This window comes from Erpetoichthys calabaricus, chromosome 14 (genome assembly GCF_900747795.2).
Source record: "Erpetoichthys calabaricus chromosome 14, fErpCal1.3, whole genome shotgun sequence".
NCBI lineage: Eukaryota > Metazoa > Chordata > Cladistia > Polypteriformes > Polypteridae > Erpetoichthys > Erpetoichthys calabaricus.
The window spans coordinates 5210676-5236994 of NC_041407.2; the positions used below are offsets into that span (position 1 = coordinate 5210676).

The 26319-nt window shown below is 46.6% G+C and overlaps 1 protein-coding gene across 5 annotated transcripts in view; it reads left to right on the top strand.

Annotated features, from left to right (window-relative positions):
• The window catches only part of itgb4 (integrin, beta 4), a 99376-nt gene extending 74787 nt beyond the window's left edge, over positions 1-24589 (top strand). The window contains exons 28-36 of one of the 5 annotated variants that reach the window (XR_007933486.1): positions 1424-1741; positions 2860-3020; positions 7691-7868; positions 8014-8151; positions 9728-9910; positions 11234-11362; positions 15478-15667; positions 18774-18914; positions 23615-23762. Coding sequence is in view for 2 of the 5 variants with exons in the window: in XM_051919040.1 (XP_051775000.1) it covers positions 1424-1741; positions 2860-3020; positions 7691-7868; positions 8014-8151; positions 9728-9910; positions 11234-11362; positions 15478-15667; positions 23615-23717 (1400 nt within the window). In the remaining 3 variants the exon portion in view is untranslated. The other 4 variants (XR_007933485.1, XR_007933484.1, XM_051919040.1 and 1 more) reach the window with 4 other exon arrangements.
• The last annotated feature ends 1730 nt before the right edge of the window (positions 24590-26319 follow it).

Below are 26319 nucleotides of genomic sequence, written 5' to 3' on the forward strand. Positions count from 1 at the left end.
GGGCGTCTCTTAGGGTGGGGTGGCCTGTCCACTGTGTCTCGGCTTTAAAGACCCTGTAGCTTTAACTTCCTTGGACAGAATACATGTGTGTGCGTGAATGACAGGGAGGTCAGTGGAATGGTGAGGACGCAGGGAGTAGAGTTGGAGAAGGTGGACGAGTTTCAATCAACCGTACAGAGTAACGGGGATTGAGCTAGAGAGGTGAAGAAGAGAGTGCAGGCAGGCTGGAGTGGGTGGAGAAGAGTGACAGGAGTGATTTGTGACAGACGGGTATTAGCAAGAGTGAAAGGGAAGGTCTACAGGACGATAGTGAGACCAGCTATGTGATATGGGCTGGAGACGGTGGCACAGGAGACAGAGCAGGAGGTGGCAGAGTTAAAGATGTTAAGATTTGCATTGGGGGTGACGAGGATGGACAGGATTAGAAATGAGGACATTAGAGGGTCAGCTCAGGTTGGACAGTTTGGAGTCAGAGAGGTGAGATGGTGTTGGTTTGGACATGTGCAGAGGAGAGATGCTGGGTAGATTGGGAGAAGGGTGCTAAGGATAGAGCTGCCAGGCAAGAGGAGAAGAGGAAGGCCTAAGAGAAGGTTGATGGATGTGCTGAGAGGGGACATGCAGGTGATGGGGGTGACAGAGCAAGATGACGAGGACAGAAAGATATGGAAGAAGATGATCCGCTATGGCGACCCCTAACAGGAGCAGCCGAAAGAAGAAGTTCTAACCTCCTTGGATTTCCGCTGCACTGTTAGTTCGTCTAAAGGCCTGCACTGACCCTCTTTAACGACTCAGGGGTCTAATTGAGTTATCATTCATTCCTTTGCTGTACATTTAACAACGTGACTCAGATACATGTTAAACAGCCCATTGCTGGACGGACGGAGTTTGTGGCTTCTTCAGACCCCCGACTGTTTCAGCGACGCCATTCGCCATTCGTTCAACGAACTGCTATAAGACTGATCTGCTAATCTGTTAATTATGCAATAATGGCACTACTTCTTTGAATGATCATTTATTGAAAAATGCTAATTGCTTAGTCATTGACTCATTTAGCAATCCTTGACGACTCAGTTTTGCAATTGCTTTAGTGCTAATAATTGAATCGCTCAAGTCCTCGATTTGCTCGATTAATGAACTGAGTGACTGTTACGCGGTTTCTCAGTTCCCTCATTATTTTAAGGTAGTATGAATGAGTCATCACAACTTCCTTCCTTCATAACTTAATCACCCGAGACCTAATTAATGAAACTGTTATTTAATTAGTACATGGAATGACTGCCCAGTAATTAATGAGTTACTTAATGCCTTCATTGTTTGAGGTATAACTTGTTTCTCGGTTACGTTTTTGCTTGACTGTTAATTAATTGACTCCCTTTGTCTGCTGCTTAGTTGTTTTAAGATTGTTTTGTCATCTTCGTCACAGAGCCTGCAGTGGCCATGTTTAAGAAAGGCTCTCAGACTTTCTCCACGCGGGATCAGCTTTACACCATCCCGGTGGTGCGAACCCGAAACCCAGAAGGACCCGCCACCTTACACTGGCGAACCCGCAACGCCTCCCGCTTTGAGCTGTCCAGTCCACTCAAGTTTGGCCCTGGGGACACGGAGAAGAATATCGTCATCGATCCGAACGTTCATCCTGGCCCCATTAAACCCGAGACCTTTCAGGTGGAGCTGTTTGACCCCAGTCCTAACTTGGTCATCGGGGAAAGGAAAAACACTGTGGTTTCCATCATGCCACCAGGTAAGGGCAACCTTCCAGCACGACTTGGCTTTCTCGCTATGATGTGCTAAAAGTTTATCCCGGATGTGAAGTCTCCAAAGGCATATAACAGAAAACTGTCCATTGCGTTTGTCATTCCAACAGATGGCACATCACAAACTTTGGTAGGAATGCATTTTATTACTGCAAATGTTTGTGATGCGCCATCTGTTGGAATGACAAATGCAATGTACTTTATTACTATATCCATCCATCCATTTTCCAACCCGCTGAATCCGAACACAGGGTCACGGGGGGTCTGCTGGAGCCAATCCCAGCCAACACAGGGCGCAAGGCAGGGAACCAATCCCGGGCAGCGTGCCAACCCACCGCAGCTTTATTACTATATGCATTACAAAATGCATTCCAATAGATTATAAACCCTGAAATGAAAACTCACAGACATTTGCAATAATTTTAATGCATTACTGCAAATGTTTGCGATGCGCCATCTGTTGGAATGACAAATGCAATGTACTTTATTACTATATCTATCCATCCATTTTCTAACCCGCTAAATCCGAACACAGGGTCATGGGGGGTCTGCTGGAGCCAATCCCAGCCAACACAGGGCACAAGGCAGGGAACCAATCCCGGGCAGGGTGCCAACCCACCGCAGCTTTATTACTATATGCATTACAAAATGCATTCCAATAGATTATAAACCCTGAAATGAAAACTCACAGACATTTGCAGTAATTTTAATGCATTACTGCAAATGTTTGTGATGCGCCATCTGTTGGAGTGATAAATGCAACGCATATGTCTCTGTTATATGCTATTTGGTAAAACATTCGTAAAAGCAACATTAATGTTTGTGATGCTCTGTCTGCAATCCATTTTATTGCTACATTTGCTACATTTATTTACATTTTAATTTCCCCTTGGGTAATAATAAAGTACTACAAAAGTTTGTGATGCGCCATTTGTTGGAGTGACAGAGAGAGAGACAGTAACTGGACAGACACTGATCTTTTTATTAAGGTGGTCAAAGCCTTGCGAAACAACAACCGTACAGGCACCGTGGGCCTCCTAACGCCATGGGACCTCAGGCAAATGCTCCGCCGCTGTCACTCACTCACAAGTTATTTCTTTTTCAGATATGCTGGAATCCCAGGCCATATTACAGAACCAAAGTGTCAGCCCGCGTTCCCCCAGTGGACGTCTGTCCGCGCCCCTGAACGTCAATGCACAGGCCACAAGCGCCAAGAACATTCGCATGACGTGGGCCCCTCCACCTGGAAAGCCCAATGGATACAAGGTAAGGCGCTAGGAGGGGGTCCTGGGGCTGGTCTCGGGGGGGATTTGTCCAGGAATTTGAACAAAAGGCTGGACTGGTGAAGGGCACTTTGGAGAAAAGCCTCAATGAGCTCCTGTGTTGCTTTTAATATATTATGTTGTGTTATAATAAGAATAATAATAATTCATTAATTAATTACGTTCATATCGCGCTTCTCTAGCTACTCAAAGCGCTTTACATAGACAATAGGAAGCCACTTCACCCACCACCAGTGTGTGGCACCCACCTACATAATGGGATGTCTGCCATTCTTGTGCCAGTATGCTCACCAGACATTAGTGGTGAAGGGGTAAGAGAGAGAGCTAGACAATTTAAAGATAAGGGGGCAATTAGGGGACTGTGGTGGGTATTTTATCCAGGATGTCGGGGTACACCCTACTCTTTACGAAGTGATGCCCGGGGGTCTTTTTTGACCACAGAGAGTCAGGACCTCGGTTTTACGTCTCATCTGAAGGACTGTGCCATTTTTACAGCACGGCGTCCCCGTCACTGCACTGAGGCATTGGGGTCCACATTCAGACCACAGGATAAGCGCCCCCTGCTGGCCTCACCAACACCTCCTCCAGCAGCAACCCAAGCTTCATCCAAGTGCTGGCCGGGCCCAAACATGAGGAGCTTCAGGTGGAGGACCTCGTCTGAAGAGCGGGTGGTTTGGTGTTCCTCGTATTATTGTTGTTAATGTTGCACGACTGTCACTCGTGGTCCTGGCATGTGACTAGTTGAATAGTTGAGCAAAAGTGTATTGTGTCCAGCAGGGGGCACTGGCGAGCAATCCCTGTCCCCAACAAGGCACCCAATGAGCCCAAATGATGAAGAAGGAGGCTGTTTATTACACAAGTGAAAATGGAAGAACAGAAGAAATGGGACAAACGAGGGAAAATATATGAAATGAAGAAAGAAAGAAAGAAAGAAAGAAAGAAAGAAAGAAAGAAAGAAAGAAATGCCTGAAGAAAAACAAAAACGAAGTGTGATTCATTTAATGATTCCTGTTCACGTATCATTGTGTTTTTATTTCCATTTCCTACTCAAACACGTGGACCTGCGGTCTGCCACATTACATCCAGGGTTCCCCCCAGCTGGGGCTCAAGAATCTCACTTATTTTTTTTTACATTAAAAATCATTGATTATCTTCTGTTATGTTCCTTTTGGTTTTGTGGGTGGTCCCCCAAGAGGCGGGACACACCCGCCCATCACTGCAATGGACCGCCCTCAGCCCTATAAAGGCTGAGCAACACCCGTAGTCCCTTGCGGTTCATGAAATTGCGCTCGTGGTGGTGACTTCTCCTGCGTATGTTGCTCTTTTTGTTAAGTACATGGATGTTTGTGACGTTTGCTCTGTTATCTGAGCACTCTTTGGACTTCATTTTGGAACTTTGATTTGTCAAACAGGTTTTCAATTAAAAAGGTGGGACCGGATCTTATTCGAAACAGAAGTAAAATCAATAAAGTGCCTGACTTTTGGAGGCTTCCAGGTGCAGATTCGGGAGAGCAGCTGTGTCGTTCTCCGCCCTCTCTTTGCCCTGTAGGTCCGAGTTTTGTTCAGCAGCTCTCTCTTAATCAATATATTAAAACGAGAAATCTGGACCACCGGACTGAAGTCATGTAAGGTTTTTGGATGTGCAGTTTTGGCAGTTGAGAGAACGTTTGCCTGTGTCCTCACCTTTGGTGACTTTTGTAAAGGCCCCCAATGTGTCTGGCATCCCCCCTGGGTTATATACAGGGTGAGCCAAAAAGAAGTACCACATTTCAAATGTTTATTCTACAAAAACACTACAAGACAAAATAAATGTCACTACGACACAAGAAAGGGGACACAAAGTAGATTTTTTTTCACCATCTCCTCGAGACAACTTCTGAACGCTCACATGACTCGTTTGGCCATTTCAAGGGGAATAGCGGTGATTTCATGGTGAGGACATCGCACGTAGGGAGATCAGGTGAACGTGAAGGCCACCCAGCATCGCCGCGCAGGGAGATCAGCTTCCCCGGAAACATCTCCTGCAAAGCTTGAAACCTGGCATCCACCACATCCATTTCCTCCAGTTCTCTAGCGTTTCAATGTGACGATCTGAAGTGACGGCGACCGCTGCCAAATTCTGCAAACTGCAACACGTGTGCTCACCGTGCAGGGGTCTCTGATGAAGTTCACAAGGGTTGGTTTCAGCCCAATAGCAAGGGTTTTGCTTATTGACGCAACCATTCAAGTGGAAACGGGCCTCGTAGCTGTGAATGATGATGGCACCTGTAGCAAAAATGACCATCAGACATTGCGAAGGTTTGGGGCGGCCATCCGTGTAATTTTTCCCGGCTGCAAAACTGATTCAAAATCATAAACATGTTCTCACAACAGACCTGTCTTAGTATCAACAAGATGGCGGCTTTAAAGACCATTAGGGGAAGTGATGTCATCATGGACCGGAACCGGAAGTGACATCATTGACTGCCCCAGAGCCAGGCGGGATTTCCCTAGAATGGTCTGCAAGAGCTCAAGAGAGAGAATTAGTACACTTCGCCACCCCCTGGTCCGGCATGGAATTACATGCACTCAAGCCCTTTAGTTGCCTCCTAAACACGCGTATGTGACACACCTCATTGAATGGTTTGCAGGATGTTGGCGCTCAACTCTTCAAGGCTCTCCCAGTCTCTCTCAGTGAGTTCCTGCGCTACCATCATTTTATATGGATGGAAATGAAGGTGCTCATGCGAAATCGCCCTCAAAAATGGAGCAGAACGTCTAGGAGACTGCAAAATCGATGTCGTTACATCAGGTGTTCGTACAGTCTGAGGACGGCCTGGAGATTTTCTGTTCAATGTTGTACCCGTCTGTCACCCATTGAGGAATTGTTTTCCGATTTGGGACGTCACTGTTAGGAGGAATGCTGAATTGCATTCGGAAGGCGTGTCGCGTAGTGGTGACGGATTCGTTGTTTTTGAAGAACGCTTAGACAGCGAAAGCACAGGGCACACCAGACCAAGGCATGTGGCCAACTGAAAACCTGTCAAAGGACCACCCCCAAACGCCAACCCACTCGGCTGCCTCTGCCTCGCGCAATGACCTTGAGAAATGGGGAACTTCATTTTGGCTCACCCTGCATATCCTTTTGGTCCTGTCTTGGATGTACAGTAAGCCAGTGCAGTTCCTTCCATTATCCTGCTCCTTTACAGAATGTGTGGACCATAAGGGACGTGGCCAGTCTCTCAGTATGGAAGAAAATGTCAAGAATTTACAACATAATGCTGGCGGTGAAGATATCTGTGGTTCAAGCCAGGCAGTCCACAGTATTGGTTTGAGGTCTCCATCAACGGTGACCTCGAGGAGTGTAGATACCATATGGGCAGGATGGGCATCCCGGCCAGAAGAGGGGATGATTCCTTACCTGGACAGGAGACTCCTAGTGGACAGACAGGCCGGGGAGGAGAAAGGAATCAGACCCGGAAGGACGGACCCGAATGCACGGACGGACAGCCCACTGAAGAGGGAAGATGTCACTGGGGGCTTTTTTACTCCACCAACACGCTAGATAGCAGCGGCCCCAGACATCGGTGCCCTGTGGGAAGGCAGCAAGAATATGCCGGGAGACGTAGTCTGGCAGAGCAACCCTGGTGGGGTCACTGGGTGCCACAAGAGGGAAACAACCTTCCTGATGTAATGGACTTTCACATGAAGTACTTCCATCAGGCACTCCCAAGTCCTTAATAAATGGGAGCGCACTCCCTTACCCAAACGAGTCGGAGTTGGGTGGGCAGTGAGGTATTAAGGAGAGACTGAGACAGAAGAGACTCTTTGTGCTGTTACTTTGTTCGCTTTCTGGATGAGTGTGCACAATGTGATGGACAGCCGGCGTTTCAGTCTGGCCGGGACGTCCCTCAACTAAAAGAAAGAGCCTTTTTAGGGCACTACATCCCCCCGGGACGCTAGATGGCAGCTCCCCTGGACGGAAATGGTTCCCCAGATTCCCGCCGGGCAGCATGGGACATGGAGTCCAGTTCTTCAGCCCTGTTGGGTACCGTGGGTGCCGCCAGGGGGAGCTCACCAAGAACCCGGGGACTATTACGGTGACGTTAACCCGGAAGTACTTAGGAGTCACGAGGACAGAAACCCGCAGTACTTCCGGGACACCTGAAGAAGGTGTTTGACCCAGAGATGGAATACTTCTGGGTCAGTGACTTTAAAAGGATTGTGGGAAACCCCAGCAGATTGAGCCGGAGTTGGGAGGGAGTGAGACAGAGCTGCTGGGTGGAGAGGAGGATTGTGTTTATTGATTATTGTGCTTATTATTGATTTATTATTGTGTATAGTGGAGGTGCTTTGTGCACAGTATTGTTATAATAAATTAATTTCTTAGACTTTTACCTGGTGTTTGGACGTATTGTCTGCGGGTTTGGAGGTGTGACAGCGCCCCCTATTGTCACAACAATATTTGAATCCGGGACTCGGTGTGATCGCGTTTGAGGGGTTTGGGGCTCACTGACACCCCCTGGTTCTTTCACAGCAGATACATTTTAGGAGACACAATCGTTTCCAATAGGAATTCCTGTTTTTTATGTGAAAGGTGATGAAGCAAGAAATGAAGCAACGGGAGAGCTAAGAACATGGCAGGTGTCACTCAGATATTTGTTGTTTCTGCAGGTCAGGTACTGGATTCAGGGTGATCCGGATTCAGAGCAGCAGGTTGAATGTAAAAGCCCCGCGGTGGACCTCAACAATCTCTACCCCTACTGCGACTACGAGATGCGCGTCTGCGGTTACAATTCAATGGGTGAAGGCCACTACTCGGACGTCGTGCACTGCCGCACATTAGAGGACGGTAAGCTGCGCTCGATTTCCTTAACGTGAGGGAACGGAAGAGCTGAACAAGATAAGACTGCCACGTGGCCAACGAGAAGTTTATATATAATCCTGAAAGTTAGAAAAACCTTAAATGTGTGATTTTTTTTTTTCTTTGTCCACAGTTCCAAGTGAGCCCGGACGCTTGGCCTTCAACGTAATGAGCTCCACCGTGACTCAGCTGAGCTGGGCAGAACCTGCCGAGACCAACGGGGACATCACAGCTTATGAAGTGACCTACACACCCATAGACGAGGACAACAGTAAGAGGCAGAGCGCCCATACCGTATCTGGGAGTTGCCGTGTATTCTAAAGCAAAGAGGGAAGGTGGCTACAGTTCTGACAAAGTGAAAGAGAGCATAGAAAGCTCCTCACGTGTTATAAGATAAATGGCAGATTTGGGTTACTGCCATTCCCCCCTTTGGAACGTCTCACTTTCTCGTATATTTTGTCACAACATGTATTCATGTGTTTCATTGTGAAAACGTGTCTTTAACCTCTAAGGTTCTTTTAAAATGGTGGACAAGTTGATCGTGGAGATTCTTAAATTATTAGCCTCGGTTTATCTGTGCACCCCGGGGTCCAGCAGGGGGCGCCTTCTTTGTAGAAATGCAACTCATAGCTTGAACCTGTGAATTATACCGTGACGGAAAGATCAAGACAAGAGAAAAGTGGCACGAAGAGAGGTGGAGATTTGTTGGTCACCTCTTCACGGAAATAGGAGAACTCACAATTATCTCTGGAATAACCCAAAGTCATCGGCACCCATCGTCGTTTATTCCGAATCGGACTTTGCTTTTCGAGGTTTGATTCCGCAGAATATTTCAAATAATAACAGCAAACGGGAAATGGCATGGGCCAAAATGATGGGAGTGGGAGACCCTCCAGATTTATAGGGCGGAGACAGGTGGCCCCGCCTCCTGGGGAACCACCCACCAAACACATGGAACATCACACAGGCAGCTTACATACAAAAACGGCGAATAATGAACTGATGTAATACCTGAATTTGAACCCCCAGCCGGTGAAAGAGGGGGAGGCTGAAGGATAAGTCCGAGTTGGGGGGGGGGGGGGTTAGCACCTGTCTATAATATAACAAGCAGGGGCTACAAGCTGCCCCCCCTCACCTGGACAGCACCAGAACCTCTACCAAAGAAAGGTCTACAGTTCAAACTACCTTAGCAAAGGCCAAGAGCTCCTTCGAGAGCTGCGCTCCTGCCCAGGGGCACGGGGTTGGCGCGCCGTACCCAGCTAAGCTACCTTTCAATGGGCTGCCCAAACATTCTAACAGAAGACAAGGGATTGTTTGATAGCCTAGCAGAGTCACGGCAGTCTGTAATCAAATCGCTACACCATTACTGAAGTTTACTTTCATCTGTGCGTGGCATGCCGAATGGCACAGTCAAAGGGGGTCTTTTTCAGCTCAAGGTAACTGTGGGTACAGTGTAATAAGATAATAAGTGTTAAGGCACCCGTGGGCAAACCCCACATAATCGAAATAGCATTTAATCAAAATAAAGAGTGGGAAACGCAAAATCGAGTCTTCTGCTATTCAGACTGTCCAAGATGGCGGATCTTCCAGTCATATGGCTGGCGGGCAGGAAGAGGCGGGTCGAGGCGGACGGAAACACGGAAGTGATGTCGTTGCAGGGGAGCTGTCAATCTTCCCGTCTGCAGAAGAAGGAAAAGAGAGAAGAATGTTATCACACTCAGCGCCACCCCCTGGATTGGTGGAGAGTTACCAACTCCTCCGCCGTTAAACTGTCCCTCATGCGCACGTGTGACAACAGTTAGGGACATCTGCTTCATCTTTCTTTCTTTCTCCTCCTCTTTTTGCAGAGCCAAATGGACCCACGAAGACGGTCCGAATTGATAATCCCAAGAAGAGAATGATCCTGATTGAAAACCTCATGGAGTCGCAGCCTTACCGCTACACCGTGAGAGCACGCAATGGGGCAGGGTGGGGCCCTGAGAGAGAAGCCACCATTAATCTGGCCACACAGCCCAAGCGGCCATTGTCCAGTAAGTCAGAGGCAGGACCCTGTTTAATGGCTGCCAGGACCTTTTTTGGGTTACATTTATTTTATTTTTTTATTTTTGTTTCCATGGTTTGCTCCGTTCATTATTTTTCACTCTTATTATTATTATTCAGCTTATCGGGTTTTAGTTCTCCCGCGGATAAGTCGGGCCTTGATTTTACCGTATAATTTCCGGTATGTTATAATGGCGGTCGTATGAGTCGAATGTGGAAGACTCACGCTATTGGTCCAAGAGATTATGATATGCTGACGCCCACCTGAGAGAGGAACCATGGAGCACACGGCCTTCCTCTTCCTATGTATGGTGCCTACGTGACCACACGGTGATACCCAAACTATTCCGAAGCGACGTTTGCACTGTTTTGTGCTTTTTGTATCTCTTTGTCCGAGCAAAGAATTGTTATGCGGCAAGGAAAACATCTCACTTGGTGTCCTCCAGAGGTGTCTTTGTTCTGTTGACGAAGTGAACTGGGGATGAAGAGTATTTTCTCTATCAGTCCAACCAGCCTCCATTGGATATTTAAATACGACACTATGTGATATGTCTGGTGGGCAGTAGGATGACATCCTCCCATTCTCCACCTTAACCTCAGTTAGCCTTCAAAAACAGGTCAGGTTGGGGGAGCACGCACTGGTACAGCACGTTGCCAAACCCATCACATGAAGAAACAGCTTGGGATCTTGGTTGGTAACCCCCCCCAGGTCAGACACGTGCTCCAGATCCCCCCGGAAATGACCCTCTATCTGCCGCAGCCAGGTGTTACGTGGGCCTGGTTCTGCCACTCAGGTCCTCAACAATGAGGATCACCCTCGGGTAATCACGCCACATGGGCGTAGTGCTGTAACTGACGCTCCCTCACAATGCAGGTCATGGGGCTCATTCGGGACTCCGTGAGCAACACAAAGTCAAACCAGTGGTCCGAGGAGACACACATGAAGGAGTTGAGTCTTCGTCTCAGGTCACTGGATAGCCTCCATGTCTCACAAACAGGGAGCACCAGGACTCTAAAGACTTGGACCTTCGTCCTTTCCTTCATCCAGTCCGTCTACTGATTTCATAGGAAAAGTCACCAGAGACACGAATGTCACTGTCATTCAAAAACAGTTCAGTCCGTATTCCAAATTCTGCATGCATCAGCGATATCCACTCCAGGCACAGACCAGAAGTCACCCTGGTGGTCCTGCAGGGCATCATGAAACCAAATAAATGAAACAAGGCACAAAACGAGTAAGTGGCGGTCTCCACCCTGCAGGCCTCGGCTCAGATCCATTCTCATGTTGTCTCTGTCTCTCTTCTCTCCGTCAGTCCCCATCATTCCCGACATCCCCATCGTGGACGCCGAAGGCGGCGAAGGCTACGATAGTTTCCTCATGTACAGTAACGATGTCCTGCGGTCTCCAACGGGCAGCCAGAGGCCCAGCGTTTCAGACGAAGGTGAGTCATTTTGAGTTTTCACACTGATGTTTGTCACCGCTAAGGCCATCGGCGCAGCCCGGAGAAATTGCTAGCAACTTACATTTCCCTTGAGCATCTGCAATTTTACATCATTCTGCTGTAATTGATTTTGTTTTGTACTCCATATGTTCCTAGAATAATAGAAAATGACAGTCGGGACGTGTCGATTTTTGACATTTTAATTTCTTTATATTGTCACTATTGACATTTTCTATAATTATTCCAGAAAGGGCATCCGGTGTAAAATTTTGCCAAATCAATATGCGGACAGATGATCCACCGTGGCATCCCCTAACAGGAGCAGCCGAAAGAAGCAGAAGAAATAATTCCAGAACTGTCTATGTGTTTCTAAATTATGTTATACGTGTTTTTGACGGTTTTCATGCACGGAGAATCCATTTCCGTTATTAGCGTCCCGATTGGGAATGTTTTTTTAGCACCATTTTCAACGCCATTTTGTTTAGCCAACTATTTGAGGCTGTTCGCGTCACATGTTTCAATGAAAACAATCCCATAATGCATTGAGACGGCATAGAGGTCACATGAGCCGAGCTGTTTCTTGATATTCGAGATTTGATAAATACAAAGACTTTTTGTGTGCGATCTTCGTGTTTCTTTCTGAGTTTCCTTTTTTTGATTTTGATGTCTGGTTAAGCATTTCGGGGTCCATCGATCGCGTTTCTAGTCTGCTCTCCTGGGGCCTCATGTATAAACGGTGCGTACGCACAGAAATGTTGCGTACGAATGTTTCCACGCTCAAATTGCGATGTATAAAACCTAAACTTGGCGTAAAGCCACGCACATTTCCACGGTACCTCATTCCTTGGCGTACGCAATTTCTCTGCTCGGTTTTGCAGACTGGCAGCACCCAGCGTCAAAGCAGTGCTACTGTTCCTGTGTGGTCTTTCTTAGACCCACATTCCTGACGCGGCTTTATAAATACACTGAAATTAACTGCATATTGTTTATTAGTGTAATGCATCTGATTGTAATTAACCTGCAGCAATATAATGGTCCCGGGAATAGCCATAGTATTCCAAATACCATAACTGCTTTAGCGTTGTAACTCTCACTGCATCTTCTTCTTCTTTCAGCTGCTCCCGTTAAGGGTTGCCACAGCGGATCATCTTTTTCCATATTACTCTCACTGCACCACTCGGAGTATTTATATCACTGTATCTGAGTGGGGAATCACAGCAGCAGCTGATCGGAAAGAGAATTATCGGTATACAGTTTCAAGCACACACTACCTCAACCACGACAAAACGCATCAAAGCTTTTCCTGTACGGACCTCGCGTTTCAGAAACAGTTTCATCCCAAGAACTCTAAACGCACTTAATCAGTCCATCAAGTGCTCCTTGTAGAACTGTCTGTACTTATAAGTACAATCACCTCACTGTAAACTTACACTACAGTTATAATATTACACAACCTGCGCCACTTTATAAAGCGCGTATTTACATATGATGACGATATAATTTTTAAGATGAAATGCAGCAAAATATGTTGATTATATTATACAGATAAAACTTTAACTTCATTTAAATAATCTGTATTGTTAATAATTAAACATGTGAGGACACGGTGCCGCAGCGCTAGCTAGTTCACGGATAGCTCCTGCCTTGTGTTGTATTCTTGCTGGTGCTGACGCGACACTGGAAGGATAGACGGATAGAATAATTAAACATGTACTACAAAGATATTTCAATGTTCCTTAAAAGTTTTGAAGAATCGGCGTTCTAAGCTTACAAATGGCTTAACGTCTATTACAGAGCTGATTGTGTGGCGATTGGGAATTTGGAGAAAGAAAAGTAAGGACAGGAATTGGAGGTTAGAACGTTTGAAAGAGACAGTACTGCTGTAATAAATTATTTCATCGAAGGTCGCGCATGGCGCAGCAAGCCTCTTGCGTGAGATATGAACAATCACTGTGCCACCGTGTTCCCATGTTTAATAACATGTTTTCATTCCTATCATCATGAAAAAGATATCACGTATACATCTCAGTATTCTAATTATTCAGAGAGCTGTAATATCACGAATGTAATGGATTATGTGTCCTGTCGGAGAAAGAGAAAGCCCGTTTAAGAAGCAGGTAGTGATTCACACACAGAGCACATAGATGATCAAATACAGAACAAAGCATTTAATGCGCCACTTTAGTTACAATGGGATTTGAGAAACTAGTAAATTAAATGATTTTAAGATGAAGTTGATGATGTTCTACTTTAATGGCAAAATAAACTACGTGATTAAAGTGGAAATTTCGAGATTAAAGTTGACATTTCGTGCTTTTTTCCCAGTGTGTGCCTATTTTTTTTTTGTCTGTACCCTAATAAGCTTTCATATGACACTCAGATGGTCCGCTGCGAGTCGCCTTTTCACGGAGACTTTGATATGTGATTTCTTTTTTATTTCGGGCACTGTGCGACTTTGTGAACTTGGTCCAGCCACTCGGGTCCTCAACAGTGAGCCAGATCACCCTCGGGTAATCACACCACATGGCTGTAGTGCCATAACTGACGCTCCCTCACGATGAGGTCATTTGCCTCAATCGGGACTCCATGAGCAACACAAAGTCAAACCAGCGGTCTGAAGAGACACACATGAAGGAGTCCAGTCCTCATCTCAGGTCACTGATAGCGTCCATGACTCGCATCCATATAAGCGATGCATGAAAATATTTGAATTGGGTAATATAAGAAATTGAAAAATATGTATGAACTTGCATTAACTTTAATTTACATTTAACAATTAAATTTTTTTATGTAAGATATTCTTTTGCAGAGCCATTTGCATTTTTGCTTTTCCATCCATCCATCCATTATCCAACCTGCTATTTCCTAACTACAGGGTCACGGGGGTCTGTTGGAGCCAATCCCAGCCAGCACAGGGCGCAAGGCAGGAAAGAAACCCTGGGCAGGGCGCCAGCCCACCACAGGGCACACACACCCACACACACACGAGGGACAATTAAGGATCACCAATGCACCTAACCTGCATGTCTTTGGACTGTGGGGGGGAACCCACGCAGACACGGGGAGAACATGCAAACTCCACTCAGGGATGACCCGGGAAGTGAACCCAGGTCTCCTAACTGCGAGGCAGCAGCGCTACCCACTGCGCCACCGTGCCACCCTATTTTTGCTTTTCTATTATGTAAATCATTTGTGAGCTGCAGTTACTGTTAGAGGTTGCTAGGTGGCAGCACCGGTGTGTCTTTATGCTTTTCCTTCTGAGTTTTTCCACAAGTGTTCCTAAAGTACTGGGCTTGGTCAATGCAATGATGGGAAACGGCGCAGTCTTCCTCCACTAGGTGGCGCTGTTTTCGATCCTCTTTGTGTGTCAAGCTTCTGACTCGTGGTTTCTCTGGCTCCCTTTTTGCCTGCATGCGCATGGCAGTTTCATTTCTGCTTTGGCGTTGCTCTCTTCGGGGGACAGGTTGAGGCTCCCGTCTCTTCCCGGGAACTGAAGTGAGCCGATGTCTAACCTTGCATTGTGGGGAGCGCTACCAACATCAGTGCTTGAATTGTTCCGAAAGGCACCAGATGCAAGTATGTCCAGCTGGTGGGTGAGGACCTGGACCTGCGCAAGGTGTCCTGGAAGTTGCCGGCAGATGTGATTCCCCGGTGGTCCAGCTCGGACGCTGAGAGCAGTACCAATGGGGACCTGGAACCTGGCCGTCTGATCAGCAGCAGCACCCCTAGGCCCGGCTGGACTGGTAGGACCACTACCACAGGCCCTCAGCAAGGTGAAGACACGTCCCACTCCCTGCTAGACGCATGTGTCCCCCCCTGGGCTTGGCCTGCCACGTCTCTCTCTCCCTGCACCTCAGCGCTCCAGGCCCCCCCCCCCCCCAACACACCTTTCATTCCCTCCATCTTGCAGAGCTCCCTGCTCCTTTCTTCTTTTGGCAGAACTGGGTGGCTAGTGGTGCACGTGAGGGTCTTGCTGCCATCAACTGGCCACTCACTCATTCAGCAGTTGATGCCTCCTCTCTGTGCCTTCCTTTTTGGGTTCTTCTGCCTTTTCTGGAGGCCGACTACTGGTAGACCCTTCAATAAAACCTTTCATCTCCTTGACTTTCTTGCAGACCAACTGATGAACGGCAAGTGGGACCAAAGCTTCCTCTACTCCGGGGGAGGCTCCCTGACGCGGACGACGCACACCAAACACATTCAGCAGCTCAGCCCGAGCATGCACACCGAGACCCACATGATTGGAGGAAGAGGCGGGGACCACCGTGACCAAGGGGTATGCCGGCATGTTCCAGCCTGGCCAAGGTGGGTGCCGTGGGCTGCCCGGTTCTAGCCTGACAAAAGGCCACTGAAGACACCTGGGTGATAAGCAAGAGGGTGGCATGGTGGTTTGTATCGCTGCCTCGCCTCGCTGCTCCAGGGGCACACAGTAGGTTCAAATCCCTGCCCAGTCATATCGCCTGAGTGTCCCCTCTGATGGACTGGCACCCCGATCCTGCATTGCTGAGGTAGGCTGCAGCACCCTGTAGCACAGTGAGTTTGCACACGTGGTCGGCTGGGTCAAATCTTAGAGTCTTGTCAGATTCTCCTGTCCTCTTTCCTCCCGGCTCTGAGTTCAATTCGTCCTGACGGAGCTCCCCCTAGTGGCTCCCGCTACACAAGTAGGCCCATCCCATGCCATCTCTCTGTCATACCATATCTCAGATGAGGAGTCATTGATCCGCCACCTACTGGCATGGAGGACCATAATGTTCCGAGGTCAGATTTATAATACGTGCGTATGCACGAACGTAACTTTCCACGCAAACGTGGGGATTTATAAAAGAAACCTGGATGGGCGAACGTCCGTAAATTTACGGCATCTCTGACCCACCCGTATCCAACATTTTGAAGAATGCGGGACATGTCGACACCATCGGTAGCCAAACCAGCTAGGCGACGACTCACATGGACAATAATTCATATCACCGAGCCGTTAGTAACGTGCGATGACGTGACAAGCATATTACACCTCAAAAGTGATGAATATTGTAAGGTCTTGTCGGGCGCAAGTGATGGAGGAATGGTTTAGGCCTTCTGATACCAGACTGACAGTGTGGCCCTGTGAGGGACGTTTGGTTTCTTCAGCGCTGCCAGGTCTTCTGTGGTGACATGCGCTCCCAGCTGCTTCATCTCACAAACAAATGCCCCTCCCCCCCCAGATCCACCTCACTCCCAGGGCCGTCTTAACAGCATTATAGACCCACCGGGCAAAGCAGGACACGGCGACCACTCAGCAAATCACAACATATATAAATTAGCATGGGGGCTCCGGGCAACTGCCCAGCGTGCCCATGCGTTAAGACGGCCCAGCTCACTCCACTCACCCAGCAACCCGTATCCCCTGGTTCTGTGAGCTGACACAAGTCCAGGGTCCTCACTCATAGACCAATAGTTCTCCACAGCAGGGAGACGTGTAATAAATTGTGACTTCTGCAGGCGTCCTCACCCCTCTACCATCCGCGGCTTGCTGGAGAACGTGTCCCTATCAGGTCCAGACCCCAGGGTCCCTGTAATATGATGTAAGAGACTTGAGGTCCAATGTTGTGTATTTGCCCTGAAGAACTTGCCCTCAGTTTGTATCGGCCCCCAGTTGTCACGTCTCAGTATTGGAGGCCGAAGCTGAACGCTCGTTTATGGACGATTATTTGTGCCAAAAACTGAATGATATCCAACGTGTTAAGGGCACTGCACGTGCACAAGGTGCAGATCAAATTGGCATGGCTGCATGGCATCAAGCAAACGATCGATTGCTTTTCACTACGGCAGTTTTTGCGTCAGTTGAAAACGAAACACGACGGTGTACTGCGCTGTCATCCATGACCGTAGATCGCGTGTCGTAACTGAAAGCGAGGCAAACGTATTGCATTTCGCTTAGCGGCTGCTCCATGTGTATCGCGTTTCAATGTTAAGACTACACGTTAATCAATGACCAATCAGGGGCGTCAACAGTTGGGGGTCACTTCTGAGCAGTTCTGTGTTCTGACGGCAAGTTTCGTCAACGTGGAGTGATTAACCGAAAAGTGATTACGTGTACGTTACTGAAGGCGTTTACTCTTATATTAAATTGTCTAAGTGATGTGGTTTGCTTGCCTTACATCGCATTGTTTCGTTCTTCTTCTAATGGTCCTGACCGATACGTCAAGAAGTTTAGCAATAGCCAGTATGGTCGTCTCCATCGACCGGTATTTATAACCCATATTTAGGAGGAATATTGGTCTACGGATGCCCCAGTTGATTATCTGCACGTCTCAATTCTTAGTTCTTGAATACATTCTAAGGATGTTGGAAATTCTTCTCCTATTCCCAATTTAACTCTTTCCAGCAACCAGTCGACATGGAAGAGAATGAAATCGTCTTTTACGTCATTGGCCTCCACCTGTCCAATAAGACGGCCATCTTCCTGCCTTCTCGACTCCCCATTCGCCGTCTTCAGGACCATTTACGTGTTGAATCGGGGGCTTTTTATCCGTTTTTTTCAGCTGTAGACCGTTCATGGTAATTCGAAGGTTGCACGCCATTACTCTTGGCAGTTCAAAATCTCCGCCCCACTTTGAGCCCCGCCTTTCACGAGGCGTCGGATTGGTTTAGAAATGTGACACTCGGTGAGCCGTCAATCGTTCCCACCCACATTTAAGTAAAATTGAATTCCCGGTTGTCTCCAGACATGTCTATTGTACATCTGGCTAAGCGGGGCGAGGTTTTCCTAACGTAATCGCAGCGATTGACTTCACACGTATTGCAATAAGGGCACCTAGCGAGTGTGACGCTGCTTTTGTTAACTGTAAATAGTGACATTCATCTTGGCATCACAGACAAACGTCACGGCTCGGTGCGCTGGGTCAACCCGTGACCCGTAGCGCTGGTAGACGACTTGCTGAGGGTGCTGTACGTGATGACTGGCTTGTCGGAAAGGTAAACACCTGACCCCCTCAATGTTTATAATGTCCCATACGATTCGTCGTAACAGCAATCACGTCATTACTTGTGCCAGCTGATATTGGTGACGCTGACACCCCCTCCAACTGGAGCTCAGGGAACAGGTGCTACAATGCCACACATGCCCTTGGCACGCTCCACAACAGCACAGGACTCCTCAGATGCTGGATGCTTCAGGTGAGGTGAGGAGGCTGCTCTACCAGCTGATGAAGGTCTTCATCATTGTGATTGCATGCGCTGAGCTACATGACGAGGCACAGCATAATAATGGTCCATCCTGGGGTATGTGAGTTAGAGTGGGGTGGGGTGTCAGGAACTGTACAGTTTGTCTTGACTAGGGTGGATCCTGAACGTCAGCCCACACGGTGGACCCTGCAGCGCTGTGCCACCACTCTGACCCTGTTGCTGTCTTGTGTCTTGCCATCTCCTCCAGACATCTCGGGCAGGAGCCTTCACAGGATGGAAGACGTGATTCTCAGGAAGCGCACTGAACTGAAAGGGTACTATGGAAATGATGGCATGAGGGACTCTATCGTCATGGCTGATGAACCTTTGGGGTTCTCGGACAACCTAGGTATAATGGGGGCCCCTCAAACTGGAATGCATGTCTTTCCTCTCGATCACTAATCCCTTAATCATCCTCGTACATCCCTCATCCCCACCGAGCTCAGCTCTAAAACCTAATCGTTGTAACCAGATCATGGGGTCTGCCCTCACTAATTACAGTCCCCCTCACACGGCGAGCTGACTTTCCCTTTCCTGATTGGTCAGGAGTGTGTCGTTCTGCACGGGGGCGGCTGCACGGCGGGCGTGAATTGGTTGGTGACACTGTAGGCTATTCACATTTGGTCCATCTTACCTCCTTACTCACCCACTACCATGTGGCCTACTAAACAGCATGCTCTTTTTCATGGTCAGCATGAGCATTTCGCCTTCCTCCTCCTCCTCCTCCTCTTCTTCCCGCCTCCTCCTCTCAAACACACACAGGTGGACAGGGTGCGGGATCGAGTCCGACTCTCGCTTGTTTGTGTACAGCACGTCATGCCCTTCGCACGCTTTCTTTTCCTGTTGGATTTCAGGGTACAGCAAGAAGGTGGTGAACTACAACATCTCCCAAAGCATGATGGGCCGGAGCCAGTCCGAGGACGTCCGCGACGCTCTGCACAACTTGGACATGGTGCTGCAAGGTGAATGGCTTTGGGCGAATGCTGCTTGCTATACTGTGTACCCGACGTTAGAGGTTAATCCACCATCTGTCACTTTTATTGAGTTCTCAGTGCCACGGTGGCACGCTCGCTAACACCCACCAGGACGAAATCAAGGGGCCGGGCTATCCAGAGTGGCCATTTTTGGGTCCGGAGGGCTGTGGTGGCTTAATCAGTGCCTGTCAATAAACTCCTTGCTTCAATTCAAATGAAAGATCGATGAGAGGCGAGTGGACAAGGGTGTAGTCCAATAGTAAGCCGCAATGCCCAGCTGGGACACTAACATGGTGTGACTACTAGGGTACGCTATAACGACCAGGAAGAGAAATGATGCCACCACCACGACATCTTACAATATAGCAGAAGGATTTTGATTAGTATTTTCTAGCTCTTCAAAGCCCCCTTGACGATCTTAACATATGTTCAGCATCCCAGTCTTCTCAATTAATGGTCTTAAAGGATAAGTTGGCCATTTTTCACGTTGATACCCAGCCCCAAAGAGACCGACTGCACCTGAATGTGCTAAAAACGGTTTCCCCAGAAAACATTCTGCCAGGTCCTTCTGAATACCAAAAACAGGTAAGCAAGAATTCCAAAATCAAGAAAGGAGATCATTGACAGGCACGAGTTAAGAGTCTGCCCGGCTGCAGTCACTGAAGCCCTCGATGACCGGAGTGCCCACCATACCACCAGGTAAGCTCACAAAAGACGCCCACCTGTCACTTTTATACTGTGTGTTTAGGATTTAGCCAGACGTCGGCCACTCCACCCAGTTCTGTTGTTAGGACGCCCTGGGGAGTCGCGGGTCCTGTCACCCTTACCCACTGCGTCTTTTACAACCCCAATTCCAAAACGGGCGAGACAGTATGAAAGATGCTAATAAACACGAAAAGGAGCAATTTGTAAATTCTCTTCACCCTCTACTGTATTAAAACACTACCACAACAAATTCAATTTGAAAACAGTCTCTCGTGTCCAACCTGGTGACTGCAGCACACGCCAAAAACGTTCAGCGTTCGCCACTGTGTCACATCACCGTTTCCTTTAACAACACTTGGAACACATTGGGGCACTCAGGACGCAACTTGATTAAGTCTAGCAAGCGAAATTTTCCTCCATTCATAATGCGACTGCCAATCTTGTACCCGCACTCCCTGCCTACGCCGCCACGCACTGGTAATCTGGGCACAGTGTGGCTTATAGATTTGTCTTGCAGGGCTGCAGGTAGGTCTCTTTGGTTATGAACTCAGAATCCCAGCATTAGAAAGTCCCAAAGCACGCAGTCCTAAAAATGCCCACTAGAGGGGGAAACTGTCCAAGCCGGACAGTAACGACACAAAAATCTTTAAATTTATAAAGATGTTTTCTTCACGAGAAAAATGCACTGCAGTGCTAAAGGCATGCGATGTCTGTTAGAAAAGCAAACAAAGTCCCAATACAGAATCCAAAGGGTGGTCCAAAGACAGAGCTGAAAATGCAAGATTTCTTAGCGCGATAAAAATCAACTGCTAGGAACTGTGGGAGACCCTCCGGTTATGAAGAGGGGTGACTGACAGGTGGCCCCACCCTCGAAGCAACATGGAAGTAACATGAACATAAATTAACAGCTCGACGATGGGGAGGAATTCCTGGCCGAAACATCACAAATGACAGAGATGGTGTCTGGATGTTGCTCCAAGATGTCTCCCTTTCTCTCTGGATGGGGTCCGTATCGTGTTTCTTGTCTTTTTTTTGTTCCTTTTTGTGCCATGTATCGATGTTAATGTTACTTTTCTTCACTATCCGTTGTGTCTCCAATGCCTGGATTATGTCCCATGTGCTTTGTTGTGTGGGCGGGTTCCCCGAGAGACCGCAGCACCTGCCAATCATCGCCAGGAACCGCCCATATACATATGGAGCATTTCCCATAGTTCCCGGCGGTTCATTTCAAATGTGCTGGGGAGTGGAGGGATTTTTGTTTGTGTCTCTGTTGTGCTTATGGCAATTGCCGGGATTTATCTATCTAATCCTGCCTACTATACCAAATTCTATCTATCTATCTATCTATCTATCTATCTATCTATCTATCTATCTATCTATCTATCTATCTATCTATCTATCTATCTATCTATCTATCTATCTAATCCTGCCTACTATACCAAATTCTATCTATCTATCTATCTATCTATCTATCTATCTATCTATCTATCTATCTATCTATCTATCTATCTATCTATCTATCTATCTATCTATCTATCTATCTAATCCTTCCTACCAAATTCTATCTATCTATCTATCTATCTATCTATCTATCTATCTATCTATCTATCTATCTATCTATCTATCTATCTATCTAATCCTGCCTACTATACTAAATTCTATCTATCTATCTATCTATCTATCTATCTATCTATCTATCTATCTATCTATCTATCTATCTATCTATCTATCTATCTATCTATCTATCTATCTATCTAATCCTGCCTACTATACTAAATTCTATCTATCTATCTATCTATCTATCTATCTATCTATCTATCTATCTATCTATCTATCTATCTATCTATCTATCTATCTATCTAATCCTGCCTACTATACTAAATTCTATCTATCTATCTATCTATCTATCTATCTATCTATCTATCTATCTATCTATCTATCTATCTATCTATCTATCTATCTATCTATCTATCTATCTATCTATCTATCTATCTATCTATCTATCTATCTATCTATCTAATCCTGCCTACTATACTAAATTCAGTTCTGTAAGGTGTGCCCAGTTATCTGTCCGGGGTTTGGCGGTATATCCCCCTCTAGTGATTATTATTGGAAGTGCGTTTGCAACTTTTTGGGATTTATGTGTTTTGGGAGCTCCTTATCTTTCTGCATTAATGGTGCCCTCTCAGATGCCAGCTTTTGGACCTCATGCTGATAATAGGCTTGGATGGACCTGTTCCACTTTGAACACAGAGAAGACGATGGCCGTTTTTTCCAGAAATGATTTGAAAGGTTTACTCCTCAGATCACAAAATACGACTCCACTGGGCTACTTTCTGTCCCATAGAAGGTTGAGCCCGTTGGCGGTGCCCCTGGACAGTGTTGATGTGGGGCTTCTGATTTGCATTGTAAAGCCTTTAATTGTATCTGTGGATGGTGTTGACTGACAATTTCCTTTAATAAGATCCACAACATGTGAGGGATCGGCGGTCTCTCAGAAGTCGTTTTCAGCCTTGTCCTTCACACACCCGGATCACCTTGAATCTTTGAAATACGTTCCGCACTGTAAAGGGGGTGAAAGACCCTCCAGATATTAACCGATTTGTTGTTGAGGAACGTTCTCCTCAAAGTGCTGGACTATTCAGTGATGCATCGGTTGGCAAATTGGCGACCGTTCATTTTCACCTTGGTTGGACGTTCCTTAAATCCCATAACATCATGGGCTCACCTTGTTTCACATCACCTTGTTATTCCTTTGCTCGTAACTTTTTCCGAACAAAACTTAAAGAATAAACCCATGTCTTCAAAATTGACAAACCACTCCTTTTTGCTTCATAAACATTTTCCGGACTGTTCTGACTTTTTTTGGAATTGGAATTGAAGGACTTCTCTGGGAATAGCATAGGTCCTGTGAGGCAGATGGGGGGGTGTTCTGGCAGCCCCCCCCCCCAAGCCCAGTCTCTGTTTAAAAATGCTAGAAATTCTTTCACCATTTCCTGAGTGTTTCTTCCACTTAAGCCTGACTTCATACAATCTTCAGCGCCCCCTGTTGGAAATGCAGTGCCACGGAGAGCACACCATTAGTTCTTCAGGATTGTTGCTCAATTCATGAAAACGGAAAAAGTCTTCACGGCTTGCTGCCGCCTTTGTTTGCTTCTTTTTTTTTCTTAATCCTGCATGGACGTACTGAGCCCCACCTGACGTTTAGCTCGGAATTGGCCACCAGTCATCTCACTTCCTGTATCCCTGGCTTGCTTTGCACTTTATGGCACATCCTCAACAGTCAGGGAGCAAACATGCAACGACTGCCCTCATAATCTGTAACTTGACTCACTTTTTGTTTCTCTCGTTCCTTTTCTCTCCTTAGCAGAGCCCAGATTACAACCTGGGGTCCCAGACACCCCCACCAGACTGGTCTTCTCTGCTCTGGGTCCCACCTCGCTGAAGGTCAGCTGGCAGGAGCCCCACTGTGAGAAGGAAGTGCTGGGTTACTGCGTCCTCTACCAGCTGCTTAACGGAGGTCAGAACATTTCTCCACGTCTTTTGGGGGTCTTAAGATGTTATTTAACAGTTACACGAACTAAGGAAATTATTAGAAACACCAGCACACTAACAGATCCGTATGATGATCTGATTGGCCAATCGCGTGGGAGCAGTTCAACGCACAAAATCCTGCCGGTGCAGGTCAGGAGTTTCACTTAATGTTCACATCAAACACCAGAGTGGGGAAAAGATGGGTTCTGACAGACTGGGACAAAATCTACGTCAAAAATACATGTTGGTTTCTGGACCATGTGATGTTCCACACATATGATTGGCTAGTTCTCCTGGTGATGGATGGCTTCGCCCAAAAGCCGTCATATTTCAGTCAGGGATTTCTCTCCACTGGCTGGGATTCAAGACAAGAATTTTTAACATTAACATCGTTGATTTTTTATTACCTGTGTCAAACTATCTTCTTTTATGTCCCCAGTGTTTTGTGGGTGGTCCCCTAAGGTCCCATGAAAGTCATCAAAAGGCTTGGCAATCCGATCACAATGTAACTCAGTCACATTTGTTTATTAAATTGTAATGAGCGCATCATTCTTCAGTTGACAACTCATTTCTGAAGTGGAGGTCAACTTTCGTCAGCAGGAGAACCTTAACAGGGAAGCCCAGTGGCCACACTGACGCTGCTGTCTTTTGCACCTTTGCAGGTGACCTGAAGAAGATTGACATTCGTAACCCAGATGAGAATTCAGTGATAGTGAAGGACCTCCTGCCGAACCAGTCGTACATCTTCAAGGTGAAGGCTCAAAGCGAAGAGGGCTGGGGTCCTGAGCGCGAAGGAGTTATCACCATCGAGTCACAGGTGGACCCCAAGAGTCCTCTTAGCCCCGTCCCAGGTACAAGACCACCAGCCTTGATTTGTCTGCATGAATCACTGTCTTGTACTGGACTTTCTATCTATCTTTCTTACCCTTCCATTGACCTCCTGTCTGGCATAATGGCAGACCTCAGGGCCAGTGCTGTGAGATCGAGTAGGGCCATACTGGGAATGCAAGACGAAGAGGTAGATGGGAAAGGAACTATATAACAGGTAGAGGGTGTTAAAGATATGAAAAGCTCTAAAGATAGAAATGGAAGGAACTATATAACAGATAGATCAAAAAGGCACTATATAGGAGATACATACAGTAGATACTGTAGATCTGTGTGATGGGTATTTTATTATACATAGAGAGATAGATAGAATTTGGTATAGTAGGCAGGATTAGATAGATAGATAGAATTCGGTATAGTAGGCATGATTAGATAGATAGATAGATAGATAGATAGATAGATAGATAGATAGATAGATAGATAGATAGATAGATAGATAGATAGATAGAATTTGGTATAGTAGGCAGGATTAGATAGATAGATAGAATTTGGTATAGTAGGCAGGATTAGATAGATAGATAGATAGATAGATAGATAGATAGATAGATAGATAGATAGATAGATAGATAGATAGATAGATAGAATTTGGTATAGTAGGCAGGATTAGATAGATAGATAGATAGATAGATAGATAGATAGATAGATAGATAGATAGATAGATAGATAGATAGATAGATAGATAGAATTTGGTATAATAGGAAGGATTAGATAGATAGATAGATAGAACTTAGTATAGTAGGCAGGATTAGATAGATAGATAGATAGAATTTGGTATAGTAGGCAGGATTAGATAGATAGATAGATAGATAGATAGATAGATAGATAGATAGATAGATAGATAGATAGATAGATAGAATTTGTTATAGTAGGCAGGATTAGATAGATAGCTAGATAGATAGATAGATAGATCTGCACATGTATTAGCAAATGTTTTTAAATACAAAGCTAAAGATGTCTTTGAAGATGGAGCAGCTAAATCTTTCCTAACTATGCCAGTCTGAAGTTCCTCCTGATGGTGATGAGTGTGTTCATTCGTTTTTCTCTTTCATCTTTGAGTCCTGTCACCGGTTGTGTGTCACTCTTACTGTCCCCACTTTTACCATAGGACTGTGTCTGAGTCAGGATTTTCCCTTTGCCTCTTCACCAGATTCCCATGTTTTGGTCATCCCTAAACCCGCCCTGGTCACTTTCACAGTGCCTGTGCGCCAAGATGCCAGTCTGTAGATGTGCCCACTCAAAGCAAGTCGCTCGGTCCGAATGAACTTTGGTCCGTTTGTCAGTATTGTAAGATGTCAGCCCCCCTGCTGGTTTTCAGCGAATGCCCCCAGTAGATTTTGCTGCACCTACTGCAGGTGCGGAGTAAACACGGGACAAACATCATGACAGGGTTAAGAATATGAGAATCAGAGCCTGAGGCAGGACAAGTCCTGTGCTGAAAACATCAGATTTTTTTTATTTCCACATTAATGTCCACCCTGTGGTGTTGTTTTGCATCTTGACAGTCTTGTGGCCCGTGAAATGCACTTGGTAAGAACGTTCCCAAAGTCAATGCCATTAAAGCATGAATCCCACATTTTTCCTTGGTGCTGGTTATGAAAGCACAGAAGGTGGTCTTGCCTTCAGATATGACCACCGGCTTCACCTCTCCTTGGT